We start from the raw sequence: 24,148 nt of genomic DNA, 5'->3' as shown, positions 1-24,148 counted from the left end.
GAATTTAAAGGGAAATAGACAAACCCACATGTCAGAATTTAATACTCTCTCAATTATTGACAGAACATGTAAGAAGAAAATTAGCCAAGATAGAGTAGACTTGAAAAGTCTACTTCAATATCAGCCAACTTGACTTGATTAACATTTATAGAACACTCTGACAGTGGAAGACGTTCTTCTCAAGTGCATGTGGAAAATTAATTAAATTAGACCATATTCGAGGATATACAAGTCTCAGTAAATTTAAAGGGATTCAAGTCATACTAAATATGTTCTCAAATCACAGTGGAATTGAATTAGAAATCAATATAACAAGAAGATTTCTGAGGAAATCCCCAAATATTTGGATACCAAATTACTTCTAAATAACCCATGGATCAAAGAAGAACCCAAAGGGAAATTATAAAGCATTTTGCACCAAATGAACATATAACACATCAGAATTTGTGGGATGCCTCCAAAGCAGGGCTGTAGAGGAAACTTAACAGCACTAAGCATCTATGTTAGAACAGAAGAGCCTCAAATCAGTGACCTCAGTTACTACCTTAATGAACTAAAAGAAGAATGTATTAAAAACAAAGTAAGCAGAAGAAAAGAAATACTAAAGACCAAAGTAAAGTGGAACTCAAGCAAAAGGAAAGAGAAAATCATTGAAACCAAAGCCTGGTTCTTTGAGAAGATGAATGAAATTTGCAACTCTACCCAAATAGATCAGGAAAAAATATTCAGACACTAATATCAGGAATGAAGAGGAGTTACATAAATGTAGGTTTTATAAATATTAAAAAGAATAGTATAAACAACTTTATACCAATAAATTTGACAACTTAAATGGAAAAATTCCTTGAAAGACAAACCATCAAAGCTCATTTAAGAAGAAATAGAAAACTCAGATCTGTATTTAATGGAAATGAAATCTTAGTTAAAAAAGAAAACTTGAACTCTTGTCAGCTGCACTGGTAAATTCTATCAAATTTTAATGAAAAAATAATGCCAATGCTACATAATACCATCTAGAAAATTGAAGAGATGGAAAACTTCCCAACTTGCGTAAGACCAGTAAGTTTAATGCCAGAACCGAAGACATTACAAGAAAACTACATAGCAGTATCTCTCATGAATACAGATGCAAAAAAGCATAAATATAAATTTAGCAAATCTAATATATCACAAAGTGACATTTATCCTAGGAATGCAGGGTTGATTTCACACTCAAAAAAAATCAATAAAATTTAATTCATAATACCAAATTTAAAAAATGTGATTCAGATACAAACAAAAAAACCTCAGTTTCTGATAAAACTACAGAATAGGAACAAAAAGGAATTTTCACAACTGTTAAAGGGCATCTGTGAAAACCCTACAGCTACTGTCATTCTTAATGATGAAAGAATTCTTTCCTTCTCAGATCAAGAATAAGAAGACACGGATGTCTGTTCTCAACACTTAGATTCAGCATTGTAGCAGAGATTCTAACAGGGCATTAGGCAAGAAAAAGAAAAGGAAAGGAATAAGTAAAACTATATTTGCAAATGACACAATCATCTATGTAGAAAATTCGATGGAATCTACAACTTTGTATCAGTGAATTAGAGACAGCACATGTGAATTAGAGCCAGTAATCTTGGAGATATGAAAATTTGGAGGATATCTTGATCATTAATTTGGAGAATGTTGTCCATAAGAATAGAAGCAGGAAGAGTGTGGTGGATAAACGTTAGCCAAGTATTGAATTCATTCAGATAGATTACCAGACTCCCTGAAAATTGATAAATGGAAATGCAGAGGTCTGTGTATAAGCAGATGCCACAACTTCAGGTGGGAAATTATTAAGAGGTGACTATGGTGAAGTGGTCCAAAAGCATTATAAGGAATGCACACTTGTCCTGGGTGGCACTATTAGGGAAAGGAAAAGTTCTGTTGGCTAGCATAAGGAGGATGGAAAAGTGCAAGAAAATGTTGGAGCCTAGAGAAGACTTTTCTTATTCTTAACAAAGCTGAGGTTCCGTATGACTCAGTGAAAGGGCTCCATCATGATGAAGGAAGGGCTGGCTTGGGAATGAGAGGCCTGAAGAAGGATATAGGAGGGAAGGGAGAGATGCTTACTGGTTGAGTCTTGTGTGTTCACTGTAGCTAATGAAGGTAGGTAAGAGGTTGGAGAAACTAATTAGCGATGACAGAGGAAGGGGGAAAGAAAGGCAGTAGAAAAGAGCCAAGCAGGCTGATTTTAAGTTATCAGTGGACCTACAAAAACCAGTCCCCACTGGAGTTCCAGATAAGCGTGGCTGGTGTGTTCAAACCTACTTCCTGGTTCTTTTTGTTTGTTTGTTCGTTTGTTTGGATCAGCGGGGTGTGTGTATGTAACTGAAGAACAAAGGAGGTGGAAGGAAGGTCCTAAAATAAATGACAGAGCCTAACAGCAAGAAAAGATAACTAGAGGGAAAAATGAAGTGAGAAAGCCACTGGTGCATGTGAACATTTAATGTGGAAGATGGAAGAACAACTGCAGGAGAGTAAGGAGAATGACTCATGAAGGAAGAGACCAAGGGCCTTAAGTCAGTTTTCCAGTAATTCTAAATGTTTATAAACAAGACAAATGTAAGAAGAAAACAATAATGTTGAGAAATATTTGTAACAGGTATTAGAGTTTATGGCTGTCCCACTTGGAGAAGTCAATCATATTTACAAGTAGTATCTAGAATGCAATCGATAAATGAATTAAAAGAGATATTTCATGAAAAGAATTAATGGCAAAGAAATAAATGGGAAAGGTTCCACTTGGCCAGAAATTCAACTTGACTAGAGAATAAACAAGAAAGATGTTAATTTTATACTCAAATTTACCAATATTGTTTTTTCTTTATGATAAGACCCAATGCTTGGTAAGGTTATGGTAGCATGCATTCGTGGTGGCATTGTGATTGGTGTTGTCCCTTTTCTTGGAAAGCAATTATTCATATAAATCAAAGGTTACCAAAATATTCACATCTTTTCACCTAGTAATTATGCCACTGAGAACTTAAGCACATAATTTCAAAGAAACAATACACACAAAGTGATTCTGGCAACACTTGTATAACTAAAACTTTAAACATCCTATAGCAAGGGAGTTTATTAATTAAATTCTAGTACCTCCATTGAAAAGATTATAGATTGGAGAAATAGTCTTCTGTTGAAGAAAATTTACATTTGTTTTTAAAATTAAATGGCTTTTGAATGAAAAGTGAGAAAAGAATATAAAAATAGCTGTGCTTTGATACAGCTGAATTATATGTGAAATTTTGTTATTTTAAATTATTTCTTTATAATGTTTTGATAGCAAGCCAATTAAAAGTAAAATATTTGTTGGAAGAGTTGGGAACGACTGAAAAGAGAATCTACCTTTGAGAATTTGCTTCTCAAAAGCATCACAAGAGAGGTATGTCCATCCAATTTTAGCAAGACAAGAATGTCTGCCCTTTCTTCAGAAGCAAAGGGAGTCCAAACTTTATTGGATGGTTAACTTCAGCAATCTTTTACCTTTGTCATAATTTTTAGAAGATACTTAAATTGTCAAAACTTAAAGGGCCAAGAAACCCTCCAGAGAGTGATTGGAAAGCTTGCACCTTGGTCAAGAAACAAAAGTGATCTCTGGAAAGCTTGCACCTTGGTCGAGAAACAAAAGTGATCTCTGTCCCGAGTGAATTCCTTGACTGAAGATGCATGAGGAATTTGTATAAAAGGGTTGTTAACCTTGTAGATTACACAGAGACTCTGAACTAGAGGAATGGAGTTTAAAGGCTTGGGATAATACAGTGATGTAACCTGGAGAAAGCTGAGCACCTGGAATTGAAAAAGGTTGAAGATCTCCTCTATGGATACTTATTACTACACTTGGAAAAAAGTCGGGTGGTATGCCATTCAGTTAAAATAGAAAAAAGTCGTGATAATTTGAAAGAAATGTAGAAAACACCCATGAAAAATTGAATGAGGTGTTTTTAGAAACTTAAGTTATTTGCTGCATATGTGTTAAGTCAACAAGAGAAACAAGTTAGAAAGTCTAATTTTGTTATCTGCTAAAGGATTGTTTAATAAATGCCGGTGGATTAAATTTGTTTTTAGGATACTGAAATCATATTTAGAAGAATCTCACTAGACTGGAAGAATTGTCCAAATGTCACAAAATTACCATGGCATAAATCATGCCCTGGGTCTAAGTCAAGGCCACCAGATCTGTGGAATGCCTTTGCCTTCAACAGTCCTTAAAGTGACCCAGGGATTTCCGAAGTACACACAAAGTATCCATGTGCAAGTGTGCAGACTTATGTGATGGGGGGTGGGGAGGTAGTTGGTCTGTAGATCCGAATAAGATACTCATGTGTTCCACAAATGAGTAAAAATAGACTAGCCTCACTCCCCAAACTAATTTTGTTACAATTCCAGGAAGGCTTTCCCTGCATAAAAAATGTCACATCCATCTCCCTCGTATCACAGGTTTTGCTGAATTTAAGGACTAAAAGACAAAAACTGAAAGTCTATGCAAACAATTATTTCCCCAAAGAGTTACTAAGTCATATATTTATTAAAATTTCTGGGGTTAAATCTTAGGGGAGGTTTCCGTCTTACTAATGTAGCTTAGAGAGGCCAGGAAAAAATGACTGCGTAACTTAGGCTTCAGCCATTGACTTGTTTGAGTGGGGTCTGGGGAGACCTGCCCACGAGGCCTTCAGCCAAATACTAGAGGCCATTGATGATTGACTCCGTTGTTACTGTCATTTCCTCTTTCTTGTTTAATATAAATAATGGAAACGTAATGCTAGAAGAAACCTCAAGGAGCTTATCTAGTCTACTCATTTTGCAGATGAGGGATTCAAGGTCAAGAAAAAATGTGGCTGGTGAGTCTCAGAGCTGTGGCTAGGACTTCTAGGACATCAGTACACTGACTACCTGTGGAGAGCATCAGAGGATGCCTATTTTGTGGACAAGGAAGAGTGATCAAGCCTAGTGTCATGTCCGAGATGGATATTTCTCTCCCCTACTAAGTTCCTGGTTTTGTTAATGCCAATGAAAAAGTACTTTCTGAACTCAGGCTGTTTTTATTCCATTAATAAGGCATTGTAGTGTGCCTCCCGAGAACACTTTACTTTGGTTCTTCATATTAAATTATTTATAAAGAGGCAGAATAGTGGGTTTATTAGGTGTGTGTGTGTTTTGACAATCAGTTTCACCAGTATTTAGTTAAAAATTAGACAGAATCCTGTGAATCGATCAGTTTGTTGGTGTCCAGAGGAGGTATAGAGCTTTGGTGACAAGGCCTGGGGTGAAGTTGTGAAGATGGTACCCAGTAGTAGTATTTCTGGCTCACTTTCCTCCTCGATAGTAGTACTGGGATGTTTGGATTGTTGTGACAGTTAAATCAGGAAATAAATAAAAACCCTTAGCATAGGTCTTTAAAGAAATACTGCGATCATATTATGTGCCTCTCACTGGCATACAGGATATACTGCACAGCCTTTCTCTGGTAGGGATTCTTGCCGTCTAACTGGGGGACAGACCTAAAACAAAGAAACTGATACGTAATTATCACTGAAAATTACATAGACGTACTGAGTCCTGGAAGAACATGGATCCCCCAAAATCACCCGATTTGAGGAACGCCATGGAAAGCTTGCCTGATGAAGTGGAGTTAAAACTGCACCTGAAGGATGAAGACTTGGCCAGAGGGGCAAAGGGCACCGACGGAGCAGAATGTGCAGAGGCCCCGAGTTGGAAAGGACATAGCTTGTTTTAAGAACTGAAGACGAAAATGAGGGGGAAATGATACAAAATAAGCCTGGGAAAGGAAAGAAGAACCAGACCAGGTCGAGCCTTGTTGGATGTTTTGAACTATACCCTGAGTAGGGAGAAGCTACCTGTAGGTTTTAGCCAGGGGAGTGGTGTGAACAGGTGTGAATTGCAAGACGGTCACTCCTGCTGATGCGTGGAGTTGATTGAGCAGGCCAATGCTAGATGCAGAGCGTTGAGTTAGGAGGCTCTTGAAGTTGTCCAGATCGTGGTGGTGGCTTGGTCAGAGTTATGGAGAGAAGTGGACCTATTTGAGAACTATTTTATAGATGGAATTGACAGGCTTTGTTGACTGGAATTAAGAGAGGGAAAGGAAGTGCTATGGAAGATGCTAGATGTTTAGTCTATAAAAGTCCTCAAATGTTTTCATTCTGTAGGTTTAATTTTTACCACTGCTTTCATGATATATCAGACCTTGAGACCGCATGTGATCTTGACCGGGAGAAATTTAAAGCCTGTAGTAGTCAGCTGTTGACTGTTAGTATTCTGAAATTTTAGCTTTATTTACTCAACACTTTATAGCACTGAGTGCCATCTGTTCTCCTTTACACATGAGGAAACTGAGGCACAGAGGGGTTAAGTTACTTGTTCAGTTGATAACGGTAGAGCCAGAATTGGAACCCAGCTATTCTGTCTTTGGACCCTATGCTATCTTGGTGGTTTTTATTCCTCAAAGCAACCTTTGAGAAAGGTATTTTGATGGTTTGACCATTATATCCCACTAAATATTAATATTTCTCCCTCCTTCCTTTGACCTCATCTAACCCAATATAAAGGAATAAATAAGAGTTGATCTGATAGTCACCCTTCTTGGTTGCCCTTCTGGTGAACTGAAAGTGTAGCTTTAAATTTTAATTCTTTTTAATCCTTGCAAACATTTAGAATGACTAAAATTTTTTTAAAAATTGTTTCTCTTCCATGTGTAGTACATTTTTCTTATTTCCTAGACTGATTATGTAGACTTTGTCCTCTGAACATTCATTACCACGGCTATACTGTAAAAATGTGAAGACAGCAAAATGGAAGGCTGTATATACCTTTGCAGTATAAATCTAGCCACACATGTTCTATTTGGAGAGAAAACGTGTGTATTCTGCAGAAACATTTATATGCCTATAAATAACATTTGCTTAGCGTGAACATTTGAGGACATTTTTGCAGTCAATTTATTGTATCTGTGAGGGTTAAAGAGGGTAACAATGATATAATCTGCCTGTTGGATTATAAATTTCAAAAGTCGTACTTTGCATATGGGCGCAGCAATTTCTGGAAGGTTTTTCCTTTCCTTGGGCACCTGCATATTGTCAGCTTTTAAGAATCACAGCAAATTAAATATCACTGATGTACTCCATAACTGTGTCTTTTTCAAAGTTGGGGCCTTTCTCATTTCTCTGGAAAATCCATACTGGAGTTGTCCTGAACATAACCACTAATAGACTGTTGAGCGTTTGCATAGAGTTTTTTGTTTTCAGGATTTCACAATCATTGCCCTTTAATCCATATGACACCCCTGTGAGGTAGGTAGGTACATTCAAACATCCACGTCTCCTGCAGGCAAATTTCGGTGCCAGCAGGAATATTGTGATTGGCACTGACTCTCCTTAATTTCCCAGAGGCCAGACACCTGGAGAGGCTTTTTCTGCAGGCTCAAGTACATGCCAGTGCTTCAGCCACATGGGGCTGCCTCCTCATTCCTTCTGCTATTTTACTAAGATTCAGTGACTGCATGCACCATTAACCGTAACGCTGTGGTGACTGTGTCGTCAGTCTGCATAAAACCCACACAGGAGGGGTATGTTTTGGAAGATTCCTAGAGGGCCCAATGAACATTCACATTCTATACCACAAATTTCAACTGTTCACACTTCTGTCACTCTAATAACGGTACTTTTCATTCAGTGGTAATATCTGTAGCTCCAACTAAGTATTTAGATTAATAAATAAGCCCCCAGGATTTCTCTTAAGAGTCTGTAATGTATTCAGGCAGGCAAGAGACATGCATAGCTAATGGTGAAATCATCAATACAGAGCCAATTGATAGAGAATGCTCGCAATCATATATTGTATGCTTATTTGTATCAGGCACTGTGATAAACATAATACATACGTTATATATTTTTATAACAACTACATGAGGTAGGTTCTATCAGATTCTTCATTCCCGATGAAAGCCAAGGCTAGTAGGTTGCCCACAGTCACAGAGCTGATTTGAACCTAATTCTGACTCCAAAGTCCTTTTTTAACCATTAGGTGATATTCACTGCCTGAAGTGGAAGATACTATAGAATTTTAAAGTGCTAGGACAACATACAGCAAAAGAGTGGTAGTAATAGGGCAGAATATAAAAAGATACATACTGACTTCTGTTTTTATACAGTAAAGCAGAACCATGTAAAAGAATTGTTCTTTATCCACAGCATACAGTGTATTTTTTTACCTTTCTAGGCACCTATCATTTCATAATTTGCTTCAACTAAAAGTATTTCTATATCTGATAGTGTTAAGTCATCATCCCTTTTCTAAGAAATTATCTTAAAATTGCACATACTAATGTGTAAAACCTTAGATTACTTAGGTGGTTGGAAATGACTGAATAAATTAACTTTTAAAAATTAGTAGGGCTTTGGGGCACCTGGGTGGCTCAGTCGTTAGGCATCTGCCTTCAGTTCAGGTCGTGGTCCTGGAGTTCTGGGATCAAGCTCCACATTGAGCTCCCTGTTTGGCGGGGAGCCTGCTTCTCCCTCTCCCACTCCCCCTGCTTGTGTTCCCTTTCTCTCTGTGTGTCTGTCAAACAAGTAAATAAAATCTTAAAAAAAATTAGTAGGGCTTTTAATTGAAAAAGTCCTTGTATAGGGGCGCATGGGTGGCTCAGTCGTTAAGCATCTGCCTTTGGCTTGGGTCATGATCCCAGGGTCCTGGGATCGAGCCCCACAGCAGGCTCCCTGCTCCGAAGGAAGCCTGCTTCTCCCTCTCCCACTCCCCCTGTTTGTGTTCCCTCTCTCGCTGTGTCTCTCTCTGTCAAATAAATAAATAAAATCTTAAAAAAAAAAAAAAAAGTCCTTGTATATAGCAAAACATTCAAATGAAACAAAAAGAATCTTATATTTAATAAACAAGAATCTTATATTTAAGACCTCCATGTCCCCAGTTGTCCCAAGAATCCTTGCTAGTTTGTTTCTTGTGGATTCTTTCAGAAATAGTGTATTTGTTGGTGTATGTGTGTAGGTATATAAGCATGTATGTTGTAACTGCTAAGCTTTTATACTAAAACCTGTGAACCAGATATGTTGAAGTAAATCATGACTTGAATGATAATAGTTAAGTCCTAAATATATAATAAAAAAAACTATACTCTGAATATATATTGTAATAGAAATCACTTACTGCATGTATTATAAAATGTACATAAATAGACAATTACAGGTGCAGTTTTAAATATATGTATGATATTAACCATGCTCTTAAAACTATGACATAAACCTATGTAATTGTAATATAAGATGGTTGTAATTTAGTTACCTTACTCTCTAGAGTTGCTTAGTTATATGTGAGAGACAATTAACTTTAGGAATTAGATGCAAAGGTCCTCATAGATTAATATTTTCTTTGAAGTTTCTCTGTACTTCCAAATTTCTTTCTCACTACTGGTAAAATTTACAAGTTACATAACATATTAAAGAATAGGGCAGTATTTTGGAAAAGTGTTAGATTTTGCTGTAATAATCAACTATGTTTTGAAAATTTGAAGAGGATAATGTGTTATCAATGTGTCTTGAATTGTTTCCTGCATAAATACAAAGCTATGAGAAGTAGCTCTTAGTCAGCCTAAAAAAGGCTTTGAGCATTTTATGCATTTTTAAAAGAAAAGCTGCTAATTCCTTTTTTATGTTTTTGTTTAATTTTAGGTTTTAGTATAAAAGCAGTGCCATTCCAGAATGCCATCTTGAATGTAAAGGAACTTGGAGGTATAACATTTAAAATCCTTTCTGTGTCTGGCTTAAATTTGTGCTAATTCGGTATTAATGTTAAATGTAATTAAAAAATTGTTATTCTAGCAGGTGACTCATTTTTACCTTTTCCCTTGGTAATAGAGATACGTTTTTCTCTTTATATATGTTTTAAAGGTTGTTGAAGAGTTCTAAGTAATAAGCTTTTTTTCTTTTAATTAGAGAACCATGCTAGTGGTTCTGTTTCATACACTACATATTCTTTGGTTTTATTTGTTCAAAACATTTATTCCTGATCGAAAAGTATGAAGAAAATTTTAATATAACAGAAAGATAAGCCATACATTATGCAGGGCAACGAACTATATTTTAGAGTAGTTTGTATTCATCCTCCAGGTTTTATCGTATTCGATCTTTTTAGAATGTATTTGTTCCGATAATAAATCTTTGCCAGCGGGTTCTTTGCTGGCCAAGCACATTTATTGGTTAGGCTGTGCCCCAAACTATACATCTCTCAGTCTTTCATTACACTCTCTGTCTGGGATTTTTTGGTTGTGCTTTATGTCCGTTAGGGTCTTAACCCATGTAAATAGGTTAACAAAGAAATCAGTCAATTCAGTGAACCTACTAAATTCTCTAATAGCACAGGCAAATGGTAAGTGCTCTGAAGTTCAGGATCATATTGGTGAGTTTAATGACTTAGAAGAAAGTTCTCTTCCATCTCTTTAATCACTTTGTGATATTGACCTTCCCCCCCCTCTTTTTTCCTAAGTTCATTCTAACTGACCTATTTTTAACTTGATGCAATTGAAACACAAACTTTATGCCATTTTAATAGTGTTTGATGCCACCTTATTTTTATCTCCCTAATGTATTAGCTCATCTTCTCAGGTGTTTTAAAGAGCTGTATCTAGGACAGGTTTACTTCTGCCAGTCTTTTTGTATAGCTCCCTTTGACTTTCATAGCATTAATATTTAAATCAACCATGGCTGATAAATTCTGGTTTATCCTTTAAGGCATTTGATTTTGTCATATGACTACAAAAATTCTAAAGCATGAGTGTTTTTAGCATGGAATCATTTTTCTACATAAAAATTTTTAAAAGACTGCTCTTTTAGGTTGAATATTTTAATATTACTTTGTGGTTTCTAGTGACTCTGCTTCTCAGTGACCAGAGAATTATAGTCAGAGGATATATTGTAAAAGTCCATGGGAACAAAATATATGGTTTGAGAATTTTATTGGTTTTAAGTGTGGTTGATACTTCATTAAGGATGTTATTACTAGGCTAGACACAAAACTTTTATTGAACCCCCTCCAGGTGTAAGAAACTGTTGATTAATTGATAAAGGCGTTTATTATGGATGTTAGCTGGATGATACAGATAGTGAATGTGTCTGGACAATTGACGTGAACGCTTCAGGGAATTTTTGTAGCCTGGACTCTGTGCCACTGTAACACTGAAATTCAATACGATAAAGGAAAAATTAGAGGACAGGGGTGTATAAGGTGGGAATCTGTCTGTTCCCAAGCAAGGTTTAATTTTGCTGAAAAACCTCTGCCCTAACAATTGCAGTAATGGACATTGCAATGAAGAGAATACCATAGAGCTTGGTGCAACGTTTTAGTTCGTGTGATGGTTATTCTGTGATAGTTTGAGATATAGGTAAAAGGTGAAACTTCCAGGACTACAGGTGCAGGTACATGAGTTCTGGGCTAATGAGGATGTGTTTGGCATGCAGTATTCTACCCCCTCAATTTTAGTCATTCTATTTCCAGTCAAGAGACTGTTTCAAGGAGAAAGTGATTTTTCTGAGTAGAACCTAATTGTGCCTTCACTAAGTTCTTTATTTAAAAATATTTTTTTGAGGGGCTACTCTGTCTGGAAGAGGACTGCACACTAGGCTCTGTCTCACCTCAGAAGGCAGGAAAAGTAGGCTAACCCATGGGAAGAGTGTAGCTTTCCTAGGATTCAGGGTGTATCTTATGTGATAAGAAGCTCATCCAAATATAAGGTACATACTAGGAAGATGTGTGACCAACTGAAACCAAGTTGCTTGAGAGGCAGTAGCTTGAGTGAAAATTTCAGGAGGAAAGAGTGGAGTGTTTTAGGGTCAATGTGTGAAGATATGAAACCTTTATATACCAGTAGAGGGTTTCTTAGAAGTCCAATCAGGTTGTGTGAATCCAGGGAAAAATCTTGAACTCAAGGGAGAAATTCAAGAAGATAGATGGCAGAAATAGCAATACTGAGTGCCACAACGTCACTGACGTAGGGAATGCTGATAGCTCTGCTTACCGTAGGGGTAATTCAAGAGATTGGCATGACCCTTGCTCCTCCCTGCCAGGAGGAGTACCGCTCTCAGATGGTTCTAAGGCTCTCCATCATCCCGCTTTCAACCTTAAGTTAAATTTCTCACTTGTTCAAAATACGAAGAGGCATGAACTTGTGTTCCTTATCTAGTACGGAATGGAATGAAATGAATTAACAGTGACCAGTGGAGTTAAATGGAAGTCACTTTTGGGAGATCTTAGTAAGAAACTTTGTTTATATATATAACTTATATATAACTTGTATGTATAGCATATACATATATAGTTCTATGTTCTCATCAACTTTCTCTTAGGAGAGTGTTTCCTACATCTTTCACCTAAAAACTCTTAAAATTTTCACTCACATTTTTCTCGTGTGGTAACCTACCATTCGTGCAATCATTCTAGCACAGTTGTATATCAAGCATGATTCTAGGAGTTGAGAATGAAAGATATTTAAAATACATTCTCTGTCTTCAAGAAACTCATGATTTGGGGGCACCTGGGTGGCTCAGATGGTTAAGCGTCTGCCTTCAGCTCAGGTCATGGTCCCGGGGTCCTGGGATCGAGCCCCGCATCAGGCTCCCTGCTCGGCGGGAGGCCTGCTTCTCCCTCTCCCTCTCCTCCTGCTTGTGTTCCCTCTCTCACTGTGTATCTCTCTGTCAAATAAGTAAATAAAATCTTTAAAAAAAAAAAAAAGAAAAGAAAAGAAACTCATGATTTGATTATGGAGACATTCATGAAAACAAATATTTGAAAGGAATGAAATTTTTTTGAAAATGAAATTGTGGGGGCGCCTGGGTGGCTCAGCCGTTAAGCGTCTGCCTTCGGCTCAGGTCATGATCCCAGGGTCCTGGGATCGAGCCCCGCATCGGGCTCCCTGCTCGGCGGGAAGCCTGCTTCTCCCTCTCCCACTCCCCCTGCTTGTGTTCCCTCTCTCGCTGTGTCTCTCTCTGTCAAATAAATAAATAAAATCTTTAAAAAAAAAAAAGAAAATGAAATTGTGTGTTGGGGGGGTAAGTTCAAGGTAAGAGGTGACACAAATATAGACATAATCAGCCCAGCCTGGTGGTATATGGACAAGCTCCATTTTCACTGTTTTGAGAATGACTTGCTTTCCTCGAGTTAGCTCTCACACCCACCAGGCTGCACTGATGATGCCTATATTTATGTGAAATTGAAATTCTAAATGTTTTTTGTAATGTTTTGCTTATTTCCATTTCCCTCCAGTGAAGTTCTCATTTCACTTTTGCAGCTTCATGCCTAATGAGTAGGTGCTAGGACTGTCTCACAGATAATGAGACACAGGACAGCCAGGCACAGAGACTGAGGGACTTGATCAAGGCTATTTGGGGGAGGTGGATGTCCATCTGAAGCACTTAACCAGTTACTCTCTACATAGCACATTTTATCCCGTGCCTGGAACAAGAGAAGTGCTTCCACGTGTTACCTGCTGCTGCTTCTATCATTGATTTTCTGACTCTCAAGTCCAACTCTTGTACACCTCGAGTTCTGACTCTCACTGCTAGAGTCCTGCTTCCCTTCCCATCTCTTCAAGACTGGCTTCTGAATCAGTCACAGTCTCAACCGTCCAGTCTATCTCGAGGCTTATACAAACACATCATTTTCATATTTTTATTCTTTTTATTTCATTTATTCAACAGATATTTATTAAGTACATATTGGTATGCCCAGGCTGAGTTCTAGAAAGTGGCAGTTACAGTGGCAAGAGATGCATAGTCCTTGCATGGACGAGCTATTGGACACAAGGGGAGACTCTTGTGTACTTCTCTCCTCGAGTAAAGCCAAATATTGCTATTTACAGGCCTAGAACGAATTCCTGGGTTAATCCCCTCAGTACTTGAAGGGATTTTTAATACCATCCAGCACGGCTGTTCTGATCTCTACAAAGGATGTTCCGTAGTATTGCTCAGTGGATTTGTTTTTCTTGTAAATTCTTTCATTTGGGAGGTTTTTGTTGAAACTAATCTAAATCCTTTTTTAGTTTTAATTAATTACTCTGCTTGTCTTGTGGTCTTTATTATTCTGGATGTTGTGCAAGACACCTAGCAGGATCCTGAAAAGACAGAAAGATGAATCTTTCAGCAAATTTCCCTTCTTCCTATTAGAGGAAGCCCAGCCATTCTGTAGGATTCTAGGCGAGTCCATTTTCCTGTATCTCTGCTTCCTTATCTGTAAAACATAGTAATAATAGTTCCTGCATTATGTATAACCATTTGTGAGGACTATATTAACGTAAGTCAGCTACTTAGAAATCGCCTGGCCCATAGCTAACATTTTTGGAAGATTTATATTATAATTACACCCTTCCCCTCCCTCACCCTCACCCCCTCAAAAAAACACCTTTCAATAAAGCCTTGTCCCCAAAGGCTCGAGAAATAACCCAAATCACGCATTGATTGCTTTTCTCTTTGCGGTCATGCCTTGCTCCCTTGTGGACAAGATGATCTTCCTTTTTTTTTTTTTTTTTTAAATTTCTATTTTTATTTTGTTACACCTGTTTAAACTGAAAAGTCACAGGGAAGGGACCTCCTCAGAGTCTTTGGGTTAGCAGCCTCACATAGTTTTTGGCAGTACCCACGTGTTAATATTAAATGTTTTTGTCCCATCTACCTTATCACTTTTCCCTTTGGTTTCAGTTTCCACCTGAAAAATCTCTTCTATCATGTCTCTTAATTGCTTTCATTCTGTTTGGCTTTATGTATTGTAACCACATTACTAAGGTGAATGAAGCATCTGGCATTTAGTTGAGTTGAAAGCACCAGTCCCAATTCAGTGATCTTACAGCTCTGGTAATTTTTCCTTTTAGAAATTTCCAGTTCTTAAATCTACAGATGCACTTGGAGATATTTTTCTCTTGATTTTGAAATTGCATTTGCACATTGATAGAGCCCAAAGAGGAAATTTTTCATTTCTTAACACATTTGGTTTGTTACCATGAATTGATGAGGATTCAGACATCATAATATTCCGTTTTCTTTCCCTAACTGAATTCTGGAATCACAATTGGTTTTGTCAAATGACTTGTTTTCTCCTTCTGATAGTCTAATGAGTTATGTCTGAGTCGTTTCCCCACCCAGTAAACTCTTTGGCAGTCTTGTCTTCCCCGTTGATACTCGGAAAGGCAAAAGCTAAAAAGCAGTAAGCTGTCTTTTACGCTTCAGTATTTGCTGCTAGTTGTCAATCAGAAAGAAAGTTCATGAAGATTTTTGTTTGCACTTTATTTTTTTCCTCTAAAGACAAGACAACTTTTTTCTTCAGAAGGTGGTGAGGGTTGTGTAGAAAAGTGCAAGTTGTGTTCACTTACCCATTTACTTCAGCCCATGCAATAGTGATTGAATGATTTTTGAGGATTGTCAGCTAAGCCATTTTTTTTTTTTAAAGGTTGCTTCTTTCAGCAGCCAAGCTGTTATATGAAACAGATGTTGACTCTGTCCTGTTTCTTTGTTTGCCTGGAGGAATACACCACCTCCTCATAGTGAAAGGTGCTGTTTCTTTGTATCCTGCTAGTTATCTTCGGGTGCTGTTAATCTGTCCAGGTTATTTGCATTTCTTAATTTCTCCAGAAACAGTACAGGGCAAATTTCTTGACAGGCAACCCAGGGGGCACTGCTGCCTGCATCTTTTTAATTTCTGCTTTCTGTACCCAGGCCATTTGATGTCTTTCACCCAAATAAAGCTTTCTTCCTTCAGAATCTTGCATTAAAACTTAATTCAGAAGGAAGAATAGCTCTTTATTTCACTTGATGTGTTCTCCCAGTCCTATATATACTATGATTATTGCCTCCATATCCCCACTACCGCCTCCTATTTAAAAAAAAAAAAAAATTCCAGCTAAATACCTATGAATTTAATGTCACTGCCTCTGAGAGTCATACTATCCAACAGACAGAGGAAGGAATCAAGACCATATAAACAAAATGGTTTTCTATTAGAAACAGTGTAGGTAGTCTGGAAAACATTTTTGCCACATTGCTTGAAGGGACACGTGTAGTTAAAAGATTGCTGCTGGTGTAGGAGAGAACAACTTGCCATTCAAAAACTCTTCTCGACGTCTCCAAACATGGAATTCTCTGGAGGTGGCAAGAAACCATGATGCTGGTAAAGGAACATGACAGCACAGAGTGGGGCCAGAGGAATTGTAAGGGGGGCCCCCTTACAGTCATGCTACCTGCTAAATTATAGTCAGCTACACACAAGTAAGTGTGCATATTCCATATCTGTTGTATAATTGTAAGGAAGAAATGAGGTTCAGCAAGTAGAGTGTGGCCTCAAGACGCTCTGTCCCTCTGTGCATTTGAACTTCTTGTTGTTTTCTTATCTGCAAAATGTAAGTTTTAATAAATCATCACTACTTATTTCCCAAGGGATTGGGCTGGAAAAGAAAACTTCAGTTGCCTAAAGCTCCCCAAGAGATGCTTTAAGATGCTTTAAGATAGACAGTGGTATTTCCACTAATTCTGTTTTTATAGTTGTGGTTCCAGTGTGATATGTAATATTGAATGATCGAAACTTCTTGATAGAATATTGTTTCCTTATCTAGGAGAAGAACCAGACCTTTCTGGAATGGGAACAACCAGTTAACTCCTGGCTCTCTGAGCTGTGTACTTTCTCACTGAGGCTTAGCTCTACTAGGGGAAATGATATTGGTATAAAGCCAAGTCACTTGGATGGGAGTTGAAAGGCCACAGCTATCTGAATTGGTTGAACAGGATCCCAGGGTGGTGGTATTCAAGCGTTTTTTACACTTGCTAAGGGAAAACTGAGCCAAACAGTCAGCAGAGCCAAATAAATGAATCTGGGGACCCAGAAGTCTGTTACTGGCTGATGTAGACCTGACCTTAATTTTTGTTTTCTTCTGGAGAAATGCCCTAGGACATTTTTTTTGAATTTGCCTTCCCAGTCATAGTTTTGTATAGTACTTAACAATCCACTCTTCTAAGACTGTATACATATACACACACATGCAGATGTATAATACATATACACATAAACACATGTATACACACAATGGTCAAGAAACTAGTGTCCTGGCCTTTTGACGCGCCCCCCCCCCCCTTGAGAATAGGGGTTTCATGTGCCTCTAATGTAGCTCCCTCACCCATTGATTCCTGTTTGGGGCAGCCAGGTCATATCATATCTTCCAACTCTACCGAACTTCCTCACAGAACATTCATGCTGGGTTCTGAGCTTCCTAACCTTTAGAAGGGAATAGATATTTCTGTTTCTCCCATGGGTTGCCATAATAGCAACTAATTTTCATTGTGTATTTGGTTTCAGCGTGGTATTGCAGCAACAGCACTGTAAGTCAAGAGACCAGTATTCTTCTCTATCAAAACAAGCCATGGGACATTGGGCAAGCCTCTTAACTTTTCCAAGGCTGCTTGCATTTCTAGCAGCTGAGGATGCTGATAACCATTCTCCTGTTTGATACAACAGAACTAGTTTATTTTTATAATCTTGAAACCCATAGTATCTACTTCACTGTGGTCCCTAGGAACCATAGAGCTCATCCTTAACAGCTATGCATGATTATAATGCTTTATTTTTTCTATTTTCATTTAACCTGGACTTCCTCTTTTTTTTTTTTTTTTCTTTTTGGTAGAGTAGACATTTCAATAAATCTGTTTTCTTTTTGTGTTTGTGTGAAACAGGTATACATACATGAAATACGAACTAATACTAAATGTGCTGCTTACTTCAAGAAGCATTACAGTCTGGTACGGGAAATACTATAATAGGATTGTGTGCAAGATGCCATTAGGATCATATAGAAAGGATAAAGGAGAGGCATCACAGAGGAAAAGACAATTTAGGAACAGTCTGGGACAAAAGTCACGGAAGTGGCAGTGGGTTTGGTCTAATCTTGTTTCATCCATAAACCAAGTTCACTGTCAACTCCTTGACTTGTCTCATCTGTTTTCTTTTCCTAGACTCTTCCTCTGTAATGTCTCTCCTTTCAGTATGATCTTAATTGCATCTTGTACTCAGTCCTGTTACAGTATTTAGCATACCAGTCCATGAAATTAGAAAGAATTGAAAAACACACTGTAATCTTAAGGGTCTATCATATTGTGATGTAAAACATATCTGCAGTTCCAAGCTGGAGAGAAATTTGCCAAGTTATGCCCCAAGCTACTGGAGTAAAGCTAGACCCATCGGAAGCAAAATGGTGTTTTGTATTAAATTCATTTCAGTAAATACTTAATAAATACTAACTACGTGCCATCACCTAAAGATATAATCCCCACGTGTGCATGCATACGATCACGAGCCCATTTCTTTGGATATTTTGATGGGAGAGTAATATTGGCCATAAAGATTATGGAAGTTCATAGAAAAGATTAAACAGCTTTACTAGATTTCTATAATTAGAATGGCAGCTTGACAATTGTTCAAGAGGTAATATATTGGTAGCTGCTCATTTCTTACCAGATCAGGTTGGTTCTCTGACCTATCCTAGAACTGAACAAAATAGAACTGGTTAGATTTATTTTGAGGCATTATAAATGTGTTGCTTTTAATTTCTTAAGGTCCAAAGTATTATCAAAAAGCTCTATACTGAAAATGCTTAATTATTTTAATATTGAAATTCACTGATATTTTATGGCATCATTGTGAGAAGTAATGTGAAGAATATCGTCTAAAGTTAACTTTTTAATACATACATTAATACATAATACTTATGATTGAAAATTGAAGGTTGATTTTTTTTTAATGTCTATTCTCCCTCCTTTGCCAAAATCTCATAAAATGACAAAAATCAGAAACGATTATAAGTTAAACCTATAACACAGATTTAATCTGCAATGAAGAAAGGAAAGCATGACAAAGACTGAGATATAGGCCATGGAAACATGAAGTAGAAGGAGAATTCATCAGGATTATTAATCAGAGAGTTTATCAAAGTTATTAATTGGGGCTTTACGTTTGGAGCCATGCCTTTATTTTTCTTCTCTCCTTGTGTTAAGTAGTGGATAGCAGCTGTGTTTACCCACAAACTAAATCTTGGAAGTGGGTGCTAGACTCAGGCCAAGGCAGTGTCCTAGTAATATACTGACTGCCAGGTGGGTTAGGAAGCCCACACACACAAGAGAGAAGCCACTCGTCTGTCCCTATTAATCACTGAAAGTAGGCAGTGGTAAACAAAAGAGCTGGCAAACATAGATTCTTAAAAGATAAGTATATAATCACAGCATACCACAATATGAGGGAAATCAGCACCATCAAAGAAAGCTTACCCCATCAAAAGAAAAAGTACCTAAGGACCTAGAGGTAATAGAGTGATCAGAAGAAGACGTTCAGAGAGATAGGTTTTGTATTCATGAAGAGGAATCTAATGGAACTGGGGAAACGAAAATTTAAAGTGACAATATCCATTGACACAACTCAGATGTAAATTAATAAAACTAAGGACTGAGCTAGGGAATTTCCTCAGAATACCCTGCAAAAGGACAGCTCTGAAAGTATGAGAGAAAATTGAGGAGACCAAAGGACTAGTTAATAGAAGTTCTAACATCCCTCTAAGAGGTGTAAAGGGAGAGTAAAGAGAAACTGTAGAGATTAAAATAATCAAAGAAAATAGAAAAACCTCAAATGTGAAAAAAGACTATTCAAATTTAATGGGTCTTCTGAGGCCAAGAAAAGACTTAAATCTAGACATATTGTGAAGAAAAATCATTAATTGTAATCACAGGAACACACAAGTGAGTTATTTCTAATTTCAGCATGAGAGATGTCAGTCAAGTAGAGAGAATCAAAGAATATTTTCTTTAGATTATAGATTATAATTAAAAGAAAGATTGACGTTTAAATATATATCTTTAAAAATTAGGGTAAACACTAAAACAGTGAAAGTAGGATGATATCTATCTACATAAATACATTTTTAAAAAATCTGAAAAGTTACATATTCAGCTATCTTAGGGAATTATCTTAGGGAATGGAGTGAGTTCACTGGGATCAAATAGAATTTGTTTTTTCTTGTGTGAACTTTGTTCATGAGTTTTTTTTTTTTTTTAAGATTTTATTTGAAAGTGAGAGAGAGAGAGTGGGGGGAGGGGCAGAGGGAGAAGCCGGCTCCCCGCTGAGCAGGGAGCCCAACGTGGATCTAGATCCCAGGACCCTGAGATCATGACCTGAGCTGAAGTCAGACACTTAACCGACTGAGCCACCAGGTGCCCCATGAGAATTTCTTTTTAAGAAATAAAATTTAAGAAAATATACTATAAAGATAGAAAGCTAAGGATATTTGATAAATTCAGCAAAATGCAAAAATGGAAAAATAGCAAAATTAATCATATGAGACCTAGCAAACATCTATACATCAGTAATCAAAATAAATGTAAGTAGATTAAATTCCCCTTTTAAATGAGTGGCCTAAAAACTGATTATAACCTATTCATCTATCTCTGGTTATAAGAGACACTTCTGCAACAACAAAATGCAGCAAGGTAGAAATAAAGGGGTAGAAAAGATATCCTTAAAAACCATTGAAAAGAAAGTACCAGGAGATGAAATTCAAAACAAAGAACACTAAGAATAGAGGGATTTTCATGTTGCTCTATTAGGATAACTGAGTAATCATGAACCTTTAGATATTTGCCTACATAATTCTGAACTATATAAAATTAAAACTAAGAAAAATGTACGAAAAAGCCAACAGGTTCACAATCAGAAGAATTTATCCATACTTTCTTTATAAGACAATAGATCAAATAAATAAAAATACATGAAGGATTTAAATAGACAATTAACAAACTTGATCTAATTGATAATTACAGAATTTTACACTCAAGTAGAAAACATGTTCTTTTAAAATACACCTGAAATTTACATATGACCATGTATGTTTTCTGACTAAAATCCAATAAAATTCGAAATTAGTAGCAGATAGACAAAAATAACACATGAAACAAGATTTAAAATTACCCTAATCTTGGATGCTTGGGTGGCTCAGTCAGTTAAATGTCTGCCTTTGGCTCAGGTCATGATCAAGCCCTGCACTGGGCTCCCTGCTCAGTGGGGAGTCTGCGTCTCCCTTTCCCTCTGCCCCGACACCCCACTTGTGCTCACTCGTGCTCTCTTTTTCTCTCTCAAAGAAAATCGTTTTTTGTTTTTTTTTTTAATTACCCTGGGGCTCCTGGGTGGCTCAGTTGTTAAGTGTCTGCCTTCGGCTCAGGTAGTGATCCCAGAGTCCTGGGTTCGAGCCCCACATCAGGATCCCTGCTCCGTGGGAAGCCTGCTTCTCCCTCTCCCACTCCCCCTGCTTGTGTTCCCTCTCTCGCTGTGTCTTTCTCTGTCAAATAAATAAATAAAATCTTTAAAAAAAAAAAATCTTTAAAAAAATAAAATAAAATAAAAATTAAAAAATTACCCTAACCTTATAACATGTAAAAAAAATTCAAAATAGATCCTAGACCTAAATATAAAACCTAAAACTATAAAACTTCTAGAAGAAAACTTAGATGACCTTTGTGACCTTTGGTTAGGCAAAGATTTCTTAGATAAGACACCAAAGGTATGATCCATGAAAAGAAAATTGGTTAATTGGATTTCATAATACTTCTGCTTTTTGAAAGACACTACTAGAGAATGAAAAGGCCATTTATTGGCTAGGTAAACATTATTTGGAAATCATGTATCTGATAGAGAACTTGTATCCAAAATATATAAAGAACACTCAATAATAAGAAACATTTTAAAAATGGGCAAAAACTTTGAACATACCTTTATCAAAGAAGATATAAAGAAGGTAAATAAGCACATGGAAAAGATGCTCACCATCATTACTTATTAGGGAAATAGAAATTAAAATCACCACACACACATTAAAATGTCTAAAATTTAAAAGCCTGAATATATCAAGTATTCTGGAAAGAATATGGAAGAACGAGAATCTCCTTCACTGCCAGTAGAAATGTAAAATGGTACACTTTGAAAAACAGTTTGGCAGCTTCTTAAGATAAATGCAAACCAATCTTATAATCAAGCCATTCCACTCTTGGAGAAACGAAAACCGATGTTTACACAAAATACTGTACATAAGTGTTCACAGCAATTTTATAATAGGAAAAATGGAAACAACCCAAATGTCTTTGGTTGGTGAATGGATAAATAAATGTGACCTATCCATATAAGGAAATCGTATTCAGCAATAAAAAAGAAAGAACTATAGATACATGTCATAATATGGATGAATCTCAAAGTAATTATGCTAAGTGAAAGAAGCTAGACAAAATGGAACACATAAGGTAGTATTCCCATATTGGGATAAACTCCTATCCCATTTATAGAAAGTACTAGAAAATGCAAGCTAATAATTAGTGACAAAGTGTTTCAGGGATTGCCTGAGGGATAGGGACAGGAGGCTGGGAAGGGATGGAGTTGAGGGATTTGAAGGGTCATGAGAAAATTTGGGAGGTGATGGATAGATACACTTATTATCATGATTATGGTCATGGTTTCACAGATGCACATGAATCAAAACTTACCACATTGTATATTTTAATATGTGCAGTTTATTATATATCAATTATACCACAGTAAAACTATTGAAAATATTCTGTACTGTTAGAAATATCTCTGGTCAAAAGCATTGAAAATATGTTTTGTGAAGAACTTACGGTCCTCCTCTTGGATTGCTTTCCAGTAACGAGTTATTTTAAATAGGCTAAGTTAATATCCATGGTTTAAAAAAAGATAAATGTGACTGGGGAAAGACTTCACAAAGAAAAATATCCATTTCTGGGTGATCATATGTAGCTGAATTGTTAAAATTAAGTATGTAGGCAGTTAAACTAAGATTAAGATGTTATCAAATCTATCAATTTAATGTGTAGATTTAAAAAATCTTATTGCTAATAAAAGAAGACAGATTGATCTGTCTGTGCACAGCAGCATCAATTAATCAAAGAAATTTATATGACAGATTCATTAGACAAAGAGTGAGAGATTTCTCAGAAGAAACCAGTTGTGGTTCATTCCATAGGGATACTCAGAACCATAGTGATAGGATTCTCTTTCCAACCTTAGCAGTTACATTTATGAAAAATACTCCTGTCAGTGATCATGCAATGGGTAAGACACAGGTCTTACACAAAGTTGGAGGTTGAGGGGGGAAGAAAACAGTAACACTAAAGCAAACCAATATATTAGAAGCCTCAGATTCCAAACCACTTTGGAATAATTCACATTTTAAGAACACATTTTGTGTGTGGGAGGGTGAAATATCCCTTTTTGTTCAGGAATCTTTACAGCTTTAAATTAATCTGCCTGACCTGATCCTAGGCTATCCAGATTGCACCTCAGGTTAAAGTTTTCCCAGCAGACCTTATTTTGGCATAAAAAGTAATGTATTTTTCATTTGCATTTCTCTTTTTTTCATTTTTGTAAGTCTCCGCAAAATGCCTGGTCAAGATTGGTATAGGTATGGTTGTTGGTAATATTCTATACATAATAAGCTAAGAAGGTAGAACATAACCTATTTTCTCTCTGTGTACTTTGCCATTAGCAATCCCAACAAGTTCTTTTGGGGTCTGCCATGTTCTTTAAGGTGATGGTATTTTTTAAATTGGGTGTGTAAATATAAAACTTCTTTCTTTTTTTTTTGGTTTTCTTTTTCTTCCAGAGTCCTCTAAATAGATTTAGGTGTCAATGAATTTTTCCTCTAATTAGATTGTATCTCAGTAAGTAAGGATGGACCTAATATAAACTGCCATGTTAAAAATGCAGAGGCTTAGTTGTCAGTTTAATATGGGACTTTACAGTAGATAATAGATAAGCATGTTGGTATTCTTTTCAGAATGGGTTGTCTTTGATGCTGTTACTCTTTATGTATGATTGTCTATTTTTACAATTATTTATCAAGTTGTAGGACATTAGATCTCCTTGGGCAGATAAAAAATCTCTTTAAGTGGTAATTTGGTAAGATCCAAAATGATTATGCCTTAAATATAGAATCTGGAAAATACCTAAAGGTTTTAGGTGTATCTCTGAATAGACTTAAAATTTCTTGGTTATTCTAGATTCTACTTGTGTCAGT

The 24,148-nt window shown here is 36.7% G+C and overlaps 1 protein-coding gene across 1 annotated transcript in view; it reads left to right on the top strand.

The window, feature by feature from the left end:
* ARL15 (ADP ribosylation factor like GTPase 15) overlaps positions 1–24,148 on the top strand; it is a 394,619-nt gene that overhangs the window by 145,565 nt on the left and 224,906 nt on the right. Inside the window, exon 3 of the mRNA XM_032395357.1 lies at positions 9,729–9,788. Coding sequence (XP_032251248.1) covers positions 9,729–9,788 — 60 coding nt within the window. The remainder of the gene's footprint in view (positions 1–9,728; positions 9,789–24,148) is intronic.

This window comes from Phoca vitulina, unplaced genomic scaffold (genome assembly GCF_004348235.1).
Source record: "Phoca vitulina isolate PV1807 unplaced genomic scaffold, GSC_HSeal_1.0 scaffold83, whole genome shotgun sequence".
Classification (NCBI taxonomy): Eukaryota; Metazoa; Chordata; class Mammalia; order Carnivora; family Phocidae; genus Phoca; species Phoca vitulina.
Note: the sequence above shows the minus strand (reverse complement) of the source record. Positions and strands in the feature narration are given on the sequence as shown.